A 15,069-nucleotide genomic window follows, 5' to 3' on the forward strand; every position below is an offset into this window, starting at 1 on the left:
TTTTTTTAATTCCGGTTATCAGCCCCCTTGGATATAAGCCCCTCCGTTTATAAGCCAATCTAAAAGCCTTTACGAAGTTGTATAAGCCCAGGGCTTGTAAGCGGCAGTTTACAGCATTCACGATGCATGTACTAACACTAATTTAACGTTAAAAGTAGAACAATGACAATAAAAGTAAGCTGGTTAAAAAACGATTTCTAACAATAACAAATAATTAACTACCGAGGAATAATTTAAAAGGTATCACAGATCTAGCGGTACATATGCAACAATTAGAGCATAGATCTCATATTAACCAAACGTGATTGGCAACATTGAGCCATCTACTGGTAAAATCTTCTTACACTAAGAAACGATCCCTCGTCAATTAAGAAAGTATATGTCTACTCCTTTAGCAACTAAGTAACGTCGTAAAAATTATGAATATTTTTGTGGTCGTTGGGTGAGTCATTCAAAGTTAATAGAATCTCCTGGTACGGCCTCTTTCCACGACGAAAAGCCCTCTTTGCACGGTGATTACAAATAATATCACGTCTAATACCTATACTGCTCACTTCTCCCACCCTGTGGTGCTTGCTCCCTCTGTACTCCCCCTGGGTAATAATCGTGTTCTCGTGGGTACGAGCGTGAGGTACTTTGGCTGTCGTAGGATTGCCCATACTGCTGACCATAGGCGGGCGCAGCTTGACTGTATCTACCTTCCCCGCTACCTGGTGGTTGGTGATGGGAAGAGTCAAAGGAATGCCCGTTATTGCGGCCGTGGCTCTCTTGGTGTCTGTAAGAAGGTCCATAGTCATCGTACCTCTTTGGAGGCCCTGAACCATACGCCCCATATGGCTCGCTTCCTCTTTCATGTCCCTGATGAGGTCGAAGATCATTGTACCTCATTGGAGGCCCTGAATCATAAGTCCCATATGCCTTGTCTGGTCTTCCGTATCCTTGAGAAGGTCCATAATCATTGTGCCCTCTCTGTGGCCCTGTATCGTATGTCCCATAGGGCTCACCTTGTTGTCTCTGTCCCTGAGATTGTCCATAGTCATTAAATGACCTAACTGGGGCCCCGTGGGCTCCTAGCGGAGGTCCTCGAAAGGGTACATTATTTGATGCGCCACGAGCCCCTCTTGCAAGATAGTTCCCTTGGAATCCGCCATGATGGTCACTGTGGCCGGGATGCTGACCTCGAGGGCCACCCTGCAAAGACATGGAAGGGCCTCCTGGATGGTCAATTCGGGGTCTCTTATCGACGAAAGAATGGCTCCCACTTGATCCTGATTCCTCAGACGGTTTTCGTTTCTTCTCGTTTTCCTTATACTCTTTTCCTGCCCGTTGAAACTCGGCCACAAGGCGCTCAGAAGTGGCTTTGTCTTCTTCAATGAACCACACATCATCAAAAATCTCGCCGACTTCCGGCAAAACAAAATTCGCTTTCATCTCAAGCACTGCAGACTCTGGCACAATCTTCCCCTCTTCTTTTTCCCTCTTTGCAGTGCGCTCTTTCAACACCTCATCCGTGGTCACAACCACTGCAGCAATCCGTCGGTAGCCACGGAAGTTGCTCATCTTTCTCCTTCGAGCACTGAAGTACACATTGGTCTGGTCAAGGATATAGTTACGATTCTTCCTCTCTGCAATTTTGAACATCTTGTTCAAGGTATCAGTTGCTTGCTTGATGAGGGCGTCCCAGCGGCCATGGTAGTTTCGTTTCCGCATCAAACCCATCACTTTCATCTTGTCCATGATCGTATTTGTTCCCAGAATGCAGTACTTCTTCTCTGGATGGTCGTTGGCGTATTTCGTCGCCCAAACGGTCTTACCAGCTCCTGGTAGCCCCACCATCATGATAATCTCACATTCCTGTCTGGAGGCTGGCCCAACTGACCCTCGTTCTAAATTCTGAGGTGGCACCCTCGAAATCAAGCTAAAACCCTGGAGAGGTGGTGAGTAGGGCTCATGCTGGCCAAAGTTGATTGCAAGGCTCATGTTCTTGACAGTAACATGAGGAAAGAAAGTCTGTCCATTTGATTCTGCACCAAGACGAAAAGCCACGCCCAGGTACCTTCCATTTTTGGTAAAAAGAACAACCCTTGGATTAGCGTCCAGGTCTATACAGCAACAAATAATGTCGCCAGTAGAATAAGGTTCGCCATAATCAAAAAACTTGTTGTTCACAGAAACTTTCCCTGTACCACCATAACCATATGACAAGGTGTCTTCCCCTACCTACAAATTAATTAAAAGAGATTTCAGTTGTTGCACTAATCAGGCAGAAATTCTATGTCATCCCAGAAAAAATATAAAAGATTTTAAAAAAGAATGTACATGTATGCAGTCGAACCACTATTGCAGCCACCCTTGGAGAAGTGGGGGAGGCGCGGTGGCCTCATGGTTAGTGCGCTTGTCTCCGGATTGAGCAGTCCGGGTTTGAACCCTGGCCGGGGACATTGTGTTGTGTTCTTGGGCAAGACACTTTACTCTCACAGTGCCTCTCTCCACCCACGTGAATAAATGGGTACTGGCAAACTTAATGCTGGGGGTAACCCTGCAATGGACTAGCATCCCATCCAGGGGGGAGTAGAAATACTCCTAGTCACTTCATGCCACAGAAACCGGGATAAGCTCCGGCCTGATGGGCCACTTGGCTCGCATGCAGACTTTCCCTTTACCTTGGAGAAGTGGAAGGTGGCTGCTTAAGAGAGATTGGCCAGTTAATAGAGGGTGGTGTACCCTGAACATATTTTTACCATCAAGAAAACTGCTGAAGTAAACATGGAATCACATCAACACAATTATATCAAACGTGTGTTTCAGTGTTTTACCAGGCATCCCTTTCCATTTAGGACTGTTATCTGTCATGGCCTCTTCCAAAACGAAGTCAAACTACATATATCAATTTTGGGTGGCTGTTTAATAGGGGTAGAGGCAATAGGAAAATCCTCATCAGGACGACCAAAAGGTGGCTGGTAAATAAAGGTTTTACATGTATTTACAGTATTTTACTGACAGTGAGGCGTGGTGGCCTCATGGTTAGTGCGCTCGTCTCGGGATCAAGCGGTCCGGGTTCGAGCCCTGGCTGGGGACATTGTGTTGTGTTCTTGGGCAAGACACTTTACTCCACTCCACCGCCTCCTCTCTCCACCCAGGTGTATAAATGGGTACCGGCAAACTTAATGCTGGGGGTAACCCTGCGATGGACTAGCATCCCATCCAGGGGGGAGTAGAAATACTCCTAATCGCTTCATGCTACAGAAACCAGGATAAGCTCCGGCCTGATGGGCCACTTGGCTCGTATGCAGACTTTACCTACTGACCGTGATTTAGCCACTTTGATAACTGGCCACTTATTAAGGGGTGCCCACTTAGCAGGTGGCGTATTAATAGTAAGAGGTTCGACAGTAGTTATTTAAAGTTGGTCTCTTCCAGCATGCTTATGAGAGGTAGCTGTATTGGGAGGTTTAACTTTGTGCTCTTATGGGTGGTACAGCTTGAAGGATCCAAGAGCAACTAAGCTTCACTAACCTGAAGGTTTGCTCTGTCCACAGACCAGCCTACCCTCACAACATGAGGATTAGTTTCTGTTTCTGGCATTGTTACTGGCAGTTTTTCCAGTATACGAACTTCAAAGCAGACCTGTAGATGGCACAAAAGTATTTGTATGTTAGAGCTTTCATGACACTACTAAAGTATCCAAGATTGTAACTGGTAAGTGAAAGTGACTTGGTCTTTTCACATAAATCATATTTTTGGGCAAGGTTTACTACTGGAGTTCTACGCTAATTACAGTATGGTTTCAACAGATGTGTCAGATGTAGTAATCTGGTGTCATAGCAGCGAGTAAAATTGCATGGACAGTAGTATTTATGTCAGAACAGATGCCCCCACGTTACATCTGGGCTATAATTATTAACCTAGCCTGAGGTCAAAATGGCAGGATATTGGCCAAGTTCTTTTTTGCATGTTAAATTTATAGACCGAGATTAAGTCAAGGTCCATAAACACGCAAACAAGGATGAGACAAGTGTCAAGCAATCTTGACTGAACAAGTTTTGGTCAAAAAGCATTTTGATATTGTACAGCTGTATATTAAAGAACACCAAAAAGAATTTTTTCTTGAAGGATGAAGTGCATAATCCAGAGCGGACAAAGTACAAATGTAGTAGGATCTTGCCTGTTCGGGTAGCCAATCACAACTCAGGATTTGATTCATCTCACCAGCTCATGGAGCTAGTAATATAACATATAGATTAAGTCAAGCTATTAAAAGCAGAGCTCCTGGACCGGATTGTTGAAAGCCCAGTTAAACCAACCCAGTTAACCCAGGATATGCAAGAATTAGGATTTGAGGTTTGCAACTTTGCAGTAAGGTTTTCTGTATATTGTTTTGCCTTCTGTTTTGAGTTTGAATAATCTCAGAGTACACAAAACAACAGTAGTGAAAAACATTTGTCTACAAGAAAATTTACACTCTGGTTAGCTTTTAATCCTGATTTTTAATCAATCATCAATTAACAAATTGATGTCAGTGTCTCATGTGTCTGCACTGTTATTGATCATTAATTTCATCATGGCATTGTCAAAGTGGCTGCGGATCCAAGAGGCGATAGCCGAGTGGATCCACAGACCACTTTGACAATGTCATAATGAAATTCATTAACAACAACAGGACAGATGCATGAAAAGGAGATGTCAACTTATTCTTTTCTACAATAACAAATTGTCAAATTGTCCGCTCTCGCTCGTCTCGTCAACTTTGCAGAAATTATAAATTCATGTGTCTGTCCGCTTATTGACAATGAAAATTAGCCAATGAACTCGCGAGAATTTCTGCAGCCATTGTAACATTTCCAATCGATCATCGATCGATTTCACCGATTTCTTGACAGGCACCACATACATCTAGATGTACCAACGTTTTATTGCATCTTACCTTGCCAGTTCGAATACCGTGAGTTGCCCTCGCTCCAGCCCACATATATTCAAACCCATCCTTGTGCAAACTCGATCCTGTTATACCGTCAGGCTCAATAACAAAATTCAGATCACTGTTGTAGTCGTCCAAAACAATGCGAGGTTGAGAACCATACGAACTAGGTGCAGCGGAATCGGTGTTGTAGCCCGCGTATTGTCCATGATACTGGCTATACGATTCGTACTGGCCGTAGTTTTGATTGTATTCTTGTCGATACATTGTAAGCAAAAGCTGAGACGTAGAAAACCTGTATACGACTACCGCTACATTCGAGATCCAAGATGGCGGCCGCGTGTAAAATAATCCCATGACGCATTGAGAGCATTGACCAATAAAAACGCGGAATATTTGAAATTTGACAACAAACGACACAAACAAACAGACAGAAGCGTTTGATTGTCAAATTATATATTCGAGCTGTGTTTGAGCATTTTGCAGCCTTTCTAAAGCATGGGCGAGTTTTCTACCCCCGTTAGCCAAAGAAGTGGAAGCCGATTGTGCGACGAAGGCGGAATATCACCGTACAATGCGTCGCCGTTTATGATCCCTCCATCTCCCTTCATGACAAGACTTGGTTGTGGTACAGGAGTTTCCGTTTACCGATTTAACCGAGAGACCAACGAAAACGACTTGAGATCTCCTTGGGCCGTGAAAAAGGTGAACAAGAAGGCACGATCGGGAATAAGCGAGAGACTGGCTTTGGAAGCCAGCATTTTAAAACAACTCCAACACCCCAACATTGTCGGCTTTCGCGCCATTTCTGGCACTGTGGATGGCGAACTTTGCCTTGCGATGGAAGACTGTCACAAAGCTCTGGAAGACATCATCGAAGAGAAAGCATTTCTGGAGGAAGATTTTACTCATGAAGAAGTCCTGAAAGTCTCTTGGGCCATTGCGAACGCTCTAAATTACCTACACAACGAAAAAAAGATCCTTCATGGCGACATAAAGAGTGGAAATGTTCTTATCCGAGGCAACTTCGACGCTGTGAAACTTTGTGATTTTGGTGTAGCGATCAGACTAAAAGATGACCTGAGTGGGTTGAAAAATCCAGGAGATAGATACATCGGTACAGAGCCATGGAAGTGCAAAGAAGCTTTAAAAGGCGATGTTATCACAGACAAAGCAGATATCTTCGCTTATGGACTTCTGATCTGGGAGATGCTCGCTTTGAATGTGCCGCACGTTGATCTACTGGCAGGTAAAACCTCTATCAATTTCCTGTCACTTTGAAATAGAGTAGGTCTTAAATTTAGTGGTGGGTAAAACCTATAGGTCAGTTGGATGAAATTTCCCCTACCTACATGTAACTCCCTCCCCTGCCCCCCCCCCCCCTTTCCTCCCTTCCTCAACCAACCCCCTCTCCTCATCACTCCAGCACCCCTTCCTTACAATGGTGATCCCCATCCAATAGTTGGAAATAGTTATTATCATAAGCAGTTAGAGAGAGACATGATTCCATATAGACATTTACCGTACAAAAGTGGAAGCATGGACATGTATTCCAACCTGTGAACTCGTCCAGATACACCAAATTTCCCAGTCTCCCATATGAATCCCTAATCTCCCTGATACAGCAAGTACACATGTAGGAAAATGCATAAACTTTGGCTGAGTTTCATAGAACTTCAGGGGTGGATACCAGGATTTTTCTTAGGAGGGGATGCACCAATAAGGAATCAGGACTGTCATTAAGGGCTGTAACCCGTGACACCTGTTGTGCCTGACTATGCTTGATTTCCCCTTGATACTACGGGTGAAATTGCCTGTTGTTGATAGAATTCACCCACAAAGTAACAAGTTTGCTGCAGGTGTGGACAACCAGTGTGCTGGTGACTCAAAACTTAATGACAGCCCTGGTGCTGGGGTGGAGTAGAGTGATGGTGAGTGGGTGGCAATACAATCTCCTAGCCTGCAAGCAGGCTCACCTTTGAGTCACACAGGCGAGTGGCGAAGAGCAAAGCGATCTGGCAGGAAGGAGTCTGATGAATTCCACTCGATTTCACGTGCGCGGCTACGCCACATGCACTTGTACTCCAATGTGAGCCTGCTTGCAGGCTAGCAATCTCCCAAATGTGTTTGTTTTAATTTGTTTTTCAGGTTGAAAATACCTTTGACATATATGTACTTCTCCAGTCCAATATTGTTGTTTTCTGCACTGTTACTCATCCCAATAGCAGATTCGCACATTGTTGTCATTTGACTACAAATATAAGAATTCCTTTCAGTTTTTCTTTATCATTTAAATTTTAAATTCCCAGTGGTACAAATAATTTTTGTCCTAATTAATGTTAGGAAACAGAAACGGTAAAGGATTCTAGTAGTTGTAGTCAGATTGTACCATCGTGCAAATCCTATTAAATTTTATGCGTTATTCCAGCAATCTGATTGAGGAGCAATGACTAAGCACCAAACCTCTTACGTGTAAATTTACCCAAAGCATTGTTGACATCAGGGCTATCATGGTTCGCAGTCTGTAACACTTGTTACAGCTGAGTATGCTTGATGGGCCCTTGATGTTAGTGGTGAACTTGTCTGTACAGCTGTCATTGAAATAATTCACTCACAAAGAAACAGGTTTGCAATAGGTGTGAAGATCAAGGCAACAGGTGGTTCAAACCTTAATAGCAACCCTGAAACATTTGGTAATATGATATCCCTAGTTTTCAAATGTATATGTGACCAGGTTCACAAAAACATGACAATGCATTTTTAGCACAAATTTAGAATTTCAGTTTGGTAGAAACTATTTCCTTTCTTTATCAAATCAACCCACATAACCTAACCACACAGGATTTACATCATGAATTTCCTATATGTCACACCACCACACCTTGTACTAGAATCATGAGAATTTCCTTCTATTGTTTGTTTCCTAATAAAAGAAGTGCAGTTAGTTAGTTTAATTCAGTGGTTCAAAGTGTTCAAGACCTGCACTTTCAAGTTGAGGACCCCTTGGTCAAGTACTGTTCCTTGTGACCTAAGTTAGTGATTCGTTTCACTCAGGATTTTGGTATGTCACATTTAACCTTGTTATTATGTCTAAAGTTTAGGTTTTAAGTTCAAAACTACAGTCAACTTGTACTTATCTTAAACCAATTGTTTAATCTTTGCTTGAATCCTCTGTTGATTCATGTCCAAATTGTATCTAGGATTCATTGTATGTGTAGTTTCCAAAACATTGTATTTGTCTCTACATAAGACTCATTTTAGTGCTGAGTTCATTGTTGAAATTAGATATTTCACTGTTAGTCTAGCTTTGTTTAACCCAGCTATGATGACAGATGTTGTCCTGACACAAAGTAACAAGTTTACAGTTTTCTTAGTTTTATGTCGGACAATTATTCAAATTGCTAGCAAGATCAGTTTATTTCATTGTTTTGCTGTTTTGAGCTATTATTTGGTTTATGTTTCACTTGTTTTCAGTTAATTCACATTTAGTTCTAAGAATAGCTTTTTATTAGTGCCAGATAAGAGGATTAATATTTTACTCAGTGTCATGCAATGCTTTGTAGGAATTTAGTGAATGCTCATTGTAACACTCAAGTTTTACTATTATTTCTGTATTATATTTTGATTATGTTATTGTAATATTTTTAGTGATTTGCTATTTTAATTTATTCTTTTCAGTTTGCAATCACCCTTTTTTTTCCTTTTGTATAATTTCTGTATTCCTGCATAAATAAATTTTATTGTGGCTACAAGTCTGTTTCGTTGTTCACTAACAACACCAGAACCTGCCTCGGTCACATATAACTTATTCTTGTTGCTTTTCAAGGAGTTATTACATGATTGTCAATCTTAGGAGAAGCATGTGCATTCATAGGCTCCCATGACTTAGGAGATCTTAGGACTTAAAATGTTTCAGCAAAATTAGCAAACATCTTTTTCTGACTTTTCAGACAGTGACTCAGAAGGTAACACAGGACTGACCAGTGACGACGAGGAAGATGATGGTGACTGTGACACAGAGGAGTATTTGGCAGCATTGGGCACGCGACCACCTTTACCAGCTAAATTTCAGACAGCAGATTCCATGATGAGTCCTGTGATTCAGCTGTTTTGCTGCTGTACCTCTGAAGACCCAAGAGAAAGGCCAAGTGCTAAAGACATAGTTGTTGCTCTTCAGCCTGAGATCATAGCCAAAAATGTCCAGATTTAAGGGTACAATATGCTAGAAGAGTTTGGTACCTGAATGTATAGAAGCTATTGCTAACAGTGAATAGACTTGATTTGCCTGAAAATTTTTACATAGTTTAGGGATGGACTGATACTGTTTTAAACAGATTAATACAATACCAAATACGACACTGAATATTTTCTTCAACATCAATTTGGATATCGATATTGTGATGTCATTGAGTTACCTGGGATGTCACTTGATATGTTTGTTGAAATACAGGGTTGTCTCGCGCTATTAGTGTTGATTGTTGTTCGGTACTCTATAGCTGCACCAACAACACAAACAAACAAGTCCAAGAGTTCAATTTATTAACTGAGAAATGTCTAAAAACTGCTTTACACCTTTTTTCCTCACATTTTCTGCTCAATATAACACATTCATCAATGTCAGGTAACAAAACATTCCTTCCAAATTTCAACTGCACACAACAGTACTACTCTTTTGTTGCTGACCAGAGTAATGAGCAGCCTCTGTAGGAGACATTTAGTACATGCAGTATCAAAAGGCATTTCATTTGATGCCTCTTGCTGGCATTGAGATTTTCTGACCTGACCTTAATATGGGGGCTATCAAATATTTGGTGTTTGTATTGACCCGTCCTCAACATAATTCTTTTGTTAGCCTAAAATTCAGCTGTAGTCGCCAGCCAGTAGAGGCGACTAAGTTTAATCTATAGCTATCACAGACTTTACCTCAACTCACAGGAATCTAGGTTGCAAGTCACAACCCTCCAGCTACTTAAATGCTCGATGGGTTGGTCTAAGAATGATTTTTGAAAAGACTGCACAACAAGCCCAAACATCATAAAATTCACCTGTACAAGAGGCTATAAAGTTATTGGCACTAGCAGATTTATGACAAGTATCGTTGAAGTATTTTCATGAAATGACCTTCACTTTCCATTTTGAGACTGAATTATATTAGACAACAAGAAAATGCTTCTACATGTACATGTAAATCACAAAATATATCAGGGATTTTGTAAAAACAATCCTATGGTAACAGTATGTAGCGCTAAGTTTTCATGCCATACAATTGTGCGTTACATGATATCGGATGAATTATTGTTAGAAGCAATTATATTTATTTTAGATAATATTACATTGTCAGCATTATAATGCACTGAATAGACATTTTGTACTAGAGTTGAAAACATAGTAAATAATTAAATACTATTCATGTATTTAAATTAAGAAAACCTGTAGTACCACGAATTACATGTAAGTTGCACGTTTTACACAATAAAATGCAAGTAGAATCGGAAATCATTTGATGTTTTTCTTTTGCGGATTAGCAAAAAAACAATAGCGCTGGTGATGAGAGTATAATACTGTCAGTAGAAATGGTGGGATTTAGCTTTTTGGCACTCTTGTTTCAATAATCTCCCACCCCCTTCCTTAAATAAATGTCTCCCAATTAAAGGTATTCCAGGATAAATAATAACATTATAATTGGCAGAATTTATGTAACACTAATTCATATATTGCATAATATATTAGTGTTTTACAGTCATTGCAAAAAATAAACTCCTGTAATTTCTAACAAAAATCCCAGGGATCATACATGCAACTAAGAAAAAGACTATTAAAGCATGATGGGTGTCATTTTGTTTCATTTGCAATGTGCATTTCTGGTGCCAAGTTTGAAGAACACCACTTAAATATTTCAAGAGATATTCTTGATTAAATATTGTACAGTTTTAGTAGAGCAATTTATGATGTCATCACTTTCGAATTCCTCATTTGCATATCTGGAGGATTGGGGTTGAGTGAGCCCGCGAACTTTTGCTCAAACAACAAACAAAATGGAGGACCATCGAACGGTGAAAGTAGACAAAATCTCGTTTGCCAAAGGACATTCATTCAAGATATTAAATAAGTTGCATTTATTATGGAAGGAAAGTTCTATGTGTGACGCGACTTTGTTAGTTGGTGGCAAAGAATTCTCCGTTCATCGCGTTGTTCTTTCGGCTTCAAGTCCTTACTTTCACGTTATGTTCACAAGTGGTATGGCCGAAAGCTACTTGGAACATGTTGAAATTCACGGTGTAAACGCTGATGTCTTCGGTACAATTCTTCATTTTATCTACACTGGTGAAGTTGAGGTCAACGAGGATAATGTCCAACAGCTCTTACCAGCATCAAAGATGCTGCAAGTGGAAGATATCGAGGTGATGTGCTGCGATTTTTTGAAGCGTGAACTCGATTCGTCGAATTGCGTTGGGATTTACCTGTTTTCAGATGCTCATTCGTGTTCACCGTTGTCTAAATCGGCGCTGGATTTCATTCACAGAAACTTTGTCGACGTTTCCAAACAAGAAGAGTTTTTGCAACTTACCAAAACTGTTTTGCTTGAATTGTTGGAGTCAGAAGAGCTGAAAATTGAATCTGAAGAACAAGTGTTTGAAGCTGCGATGCGATGGGCTTTGCATGATATCTCCAGAGGAAGAGAAGCTTTGGGTAATATTCTTGAACGAATAAGACTCCCGTTGATCTCCCCCAAATTCCTTGAGAATTACCTCATCACATGTGAGAGCGCAAGTATTCAAAGAATGTTGGCAAGATTACTTGAAGGGTATCGCAATTACCAATCACTAGCCCGTGAACAACAGCGGGTCCACACCCAACCAAGGCGTGCTTCCAGAAAGTGCTTTTTTATCATTGGAGGTTACAGTCGACGGGTTGGAGGGCGGTGGAGTGACACATCATCTCTTTTCACTGTCGAGAAATTTGACTCTTTTTTGCAGACCTGTGACAGTTTCACAACAGCACAGTTGAGCTTTGCAAGGAGTGGGCATGCAGTTGCCTCAATTGGAGGCCTGATATATGCAATTGGTGGTGAAAATGATTCGTTAATTTATGATACTGTCGAGTGTTATGATCCAGCCTTGAATTCATGGTCACTTGTCGCACCCTTAACAGCACCCCGTGTAGCGTGTGGAGTTTGTGTTGTAGAAGACTTTATGTTTGTGATTGGTGGTTGGGTGGGATCTGAGATTGCAGAGAATGTTGAGAGGTATGATCCTGACCTTGATCGCTGGGACATTGTAGGTAAGGTGGAAACAAAGAGGTTTCATCTTGGAGTTGCTGAGATGGACGGATTAATTTATGCTGCTGGTAAGTTTCAAGCAAGCTGCAGTTTGTTTACATCTTGTCAAAAATATGCTAGAAATTTAAAACTGTTTTTGGGTAGTAAATAGCAAGGTTACATGTATTTCAATGGTTTGCCCTACTGAGAATAAATATTTAAAAGCAGCTTGACACTAGCACAAAAATCCTAACTAAGACTTCTGAACAAAAAAGTTTTACACCCTTTCCTTTTATCCCCTAGTTCCAGGCTTTTTACCACTTTCAACCTGAGTGTATATATGCATATTACTTAGCCTAGCTCCAGCTACTCAGAATGTCATCTTCATGGTTGATGGCAGCAAAAAATGCAGTCATTAGCTAGGTTTTGAACTTCTGAGTTTGCCAGTTATTGAAAGTTGTAATAATTTCCAATAATTGTATATTAAATGTCACTATTCCACTTGTTCAAACTAAGTGTTGAATGTAATACAACCAGGTGAAAGTATACACAACACAATGTATGCCATAATTACAGAGGTGTAACCAAGATTTTTCAAATGGGCGGTCACAATGTGTCAAAGTGAGGGCACTCACTAGATTGTCATGTCGCTTTTGCCACCTGTCGCAGGTTGTTTGCTTAAAAAGGCTTACAAAGGGGTGGGGGGTGACCGGCACCCCAGGACCCCCCTAGCTATGCCCCTGAATTAGAGGGGGGGAGGGTCAAGCCCTGTGGCAGGTTTGGCTTGACTTACTGACAGGTGCAAAAAATATAAACTTTACTTACAGTTTTTCCCCGCTAACGAGGGAATAGACAATACTTTTTTTATCATGTATAAAATAAATCTCCATTTTTGTTCTTAAGACTAACCTTTGACGTTAAGTTAGCTTGACTATTATCTGTTACTATAGATGAAGAATTTTTTAAACTTGTGTCAGGCCAACTAAAAATTTTGATTACTATAGCAATGATAATTCATAACAGATATTATCTCTTATCACTGGTTCACAGGTGGTTTAAGTGAGTTGGGAGAAGAATTAAAAGTGTTTGAGTGTTACAACCCTGTTAGTGATACATGGATCAGACAACCAGACATGCGTCACAGAAGGGCATACCTGGGACTTGCAGCATTAGGAGGCAGCTTATATGCCGTAGGTAAGTTGTGCAAAATGGACTGATGAAAGATGAACCACGAATTATAATGCTGACTGGACTAGTGTCCAAGTTCAATTTTCTGCCTCAATTAATTGATAATTAAATTTATTTAGTAATTAAAAATACTTTTTTAGTTATCAAAGTCAGCTTGAATGGCCCTTGTATTTTTATGGTTAGGCCAGGTCCTTCATCATTGCAGCTTCTGATCATTTTCTTCTGAACTACTCAAACTCATTAGTAATTCATCGACCATGACAGTGTTTGGATATCTGATCTTAATTAGCATAGATTTTTACAATATAATTTCTCCGTTTTCTTCTTACTTTTAGTTTTGATAGAGAAGATATATCAAACACTTAAGCCGGGTTTGAACACATTTTGAAACACCTCAAAGTTCGTTAAAAAATAATACTCTGTTGCGCATCATATTTTCAACTCTCTTGTCGGTGTTTGAAAATGTGGTGAAACACGGTCTTTGATGTTTGATATATTACTTTCTATTCCCTAATTCACTTGAGTTCCCTAAAAAAGGGACAGAAAGAAAAAAACCTCACAAGATCCTTAAAGACCTTCTTCAAAGATCCTTCTCAAACTAATTAATAATTCATCAAGTTAAAACAAAGAAAATGACAACCATGAAGTGGGTTTGCATACCCGGTCTTAATTAGCATAGATTTTGATGAATTTGCTTCTCTGTTTTCTCCTTAGTTTTTGTTTCAATTGAAAAGATGTATCAAATACCCAAGACAGTGTTTCATTGGCTATCCAAACACCTTGAATTTTGTCAAAAATACTCCACTGTGCGTCATATTTTCAACTCTCTTCTCTGTGTTTGGATATCCTGATGAAACACTGTCACTCATGTTTGATATATTACTTGAAAGATCTTGTTTTGCAATGATTGTCAAGGATCCTCGATCCTCCAGGATCTTCAAAGATCTTGGCAGGATCTTTGGACAAGATAAATTCCTACAGGCCTTATGCATCCAATGGCGCGATAAGGACTGATGATGACTGGTACATGTATCCCCCTGAACGTTTGGTAACTGTAGTGGCTCTTACTGCAGGTGGTTCCAATGAACCAGACGGGGCCTTGGCTAGTGTTGAGCGCTTTGATCTGGACAGAAACCAATGGACAGAAGTGGTCCCTATGGAGAAGCCAAGGGCAGGATTGGCGGTCGCAGTTAGCAGTGGGTTATTGTATGTATTTGGTGGTCGGACCACCAGTGAAGAGTACTCACCTCCTGTCACACTAACAGGTGTTGATATGTACGATCCAAAGAAGAGGAAATGGAAACATGTGACAGACTTGTGTTTTAGTAGGTGCGATTTTGGTATTGGGATTGTTTAGTCTGATGACGACACTTGCAAACCTGTACATGAGCCAGCTGTGCAGGGGCATTCCACAACAAACCCAACAGCGGCATGGCAGACCAGGCCCTGAAGATATTGTTTCACTTCTTGTCAAGTCTCTGCGCAGGTATCAGTCTTGCTCCTAGAGTCTCTCTCCTTGTTGACTGGGAGTGAGGCTGCACGACTACTGACTGATAAATTAAATAGTGGTTTTTATTATACATTGAACTCGCTATCTCTTTTCTGATTGGCCAAAAGTGTACCGTGAATTTCAAAATCAGCACCTGTGATGTCATCTAGCTGTAGATTAGACAATAATCATGTCAAAGACACTCAAGGTCACGGG

General features: G+C 40.7%; 3 protein-coding genes across 3 annotated transcripts; 2 read left to right on the forward strand and 1 right to left on the reverse strand.

Annotated features, from left to right (window-relative positions):
- Window positions 1-179: 179 nt before the first annotated feature.
- Window positions 180-5,374, reverse strand: LOC145467156 (heterogeneous nuclear ribonucleoprotein U-like protein 1). Its single transcript, XM_081450706.1, has 3 exons — window positions 4,925-5,374; window positions 3,517-3,627; window positions 180-2,220 (listed from the first exon to the last, which is right to left on the reverse strand). The coding sequence occupies exons 1-3, from the start codon at window positions 5,273-5,275 to the stop codon at window positions 535-537; spliced, it is 2,148 nt and encodes a 715-aa protein (XP_081306832.1). The 5' UTR covers window positions 5,276-5,374; the 3' UTR covers window positions 180-534.
- On the forward strand, window positions 5,330-10,414 carry LOC145467167 (lymphokine-activated killer T-cell-originated protein kinase-like). The gene is made up of 2 exons (XM_081450719.1): window positions 5,330-6,167; window positions 8,869-10,414. Exons 1-2 carry the CDS (start codon window positions 5,417-5,419, stop codon window positions 9,126-9,128), a joined length of 1,011 nt encoding a protein of 336 aa, XP_081306845.1. The 5' UTR covers window positions 5,330-5,416; the 3' UTR covers window positions 9,129-10,414.
- A 61-nt stretch (window positions 10,415-10,475) lies between these two features.
- On the forward strand, window positions 10,476-15,069 carry LOC145467159 (actin-binding protein IPP-like). The gene is made up of 3 exons (XM_081450709.1): window positions 10,476-12,265; window positions 13,227-13,370; window positions 14,438-15,069. Exons 1-3 carry the CDS (start codon window positions 10,954-10,956, stop codon window positions 14,719-14,721), a joined length of 1,740 nt encoding a protein of 579 aa, XP_081306835.1. The 5' UTR covers window positions 10,476-10,953; the 3' UTR covers window positions 14,722-15,069.

Source organism: Orbicella franksi, chromosome 14, assembly GCF_964199315.1.
Source record: "Orbicella franksi chromosome 14, jaOrbFran1.1, whole genome shotgun sequence".
Classification (NCBI taxonomy): domain Eukaryota; kingdom Metazoa; phylum Cnidaria; class Anthozoa; order Scleractinia; family Merulinidae; genus Orbicella; species Orbicella franksi.

Excerpts from the sequence above, each read along its gene's own strand:
- LOC145467167 (XM_081450719.1), top strand. The coding sequence starts at position 5,417 with ATGGGCGAGTTTTCTACCCCCGTTAGCCAAAGAAGTGGAAGCCGATTG. Across the intron at positions 6,168-8,868 it reads GCACGTTGATCTACTGGCAG|ACAGTGACTCAGAAGGTAAC; the intron begins GTAAAACCTCTA and ends CTGACTTTTCAG.
- LOC145467159 (XM_081450709.1), top strand. The coding sequence starts at position 10,954 with ATGGAGGACCATCGAACGGTGAAAGTAGACAAAATCTCGTTTGCCAAA. Across the intron at positions 12,266-13,226 it reads CGGATTAATTTATGCTGCTG|GTGGTTTAAGTGAGTTGGGA; the intron begins GTAAGTTTCAAG and ends ACTGGTTCACAG. Across the intron at positions 13,371-14,437 it reads AGGCAGCTTATATGCCGTAG|GTGGTTCCAATGAACCAGAC; the intron begins GTAAGTTGTGCA and ends CTCTTACTGCAG.
- LOC145467156 (XM_081450706.1), bottom strand. The coding sequence starts at position 5,275 with ATGGGATTATTTTACACGCGGCCGCCATCTTGGATCTCGAATGTAGCG. Across the intron at positions 3,628-4,924 it reads ACGGTATTCGAACTGGCAAG|GTCTGCTTTGAAGTTCGTAT; the intron begins GTAAGATGCAAT and ends TGCCATCTACAG. Across the intron at positions 2,221-3,516 it reads TGGACAGAGCAAACCTTCAG|GTAGGGGAAGACACCTTGTC; the intron begins GTTAGTGAAGCT and ends ATTAATTTGTAG.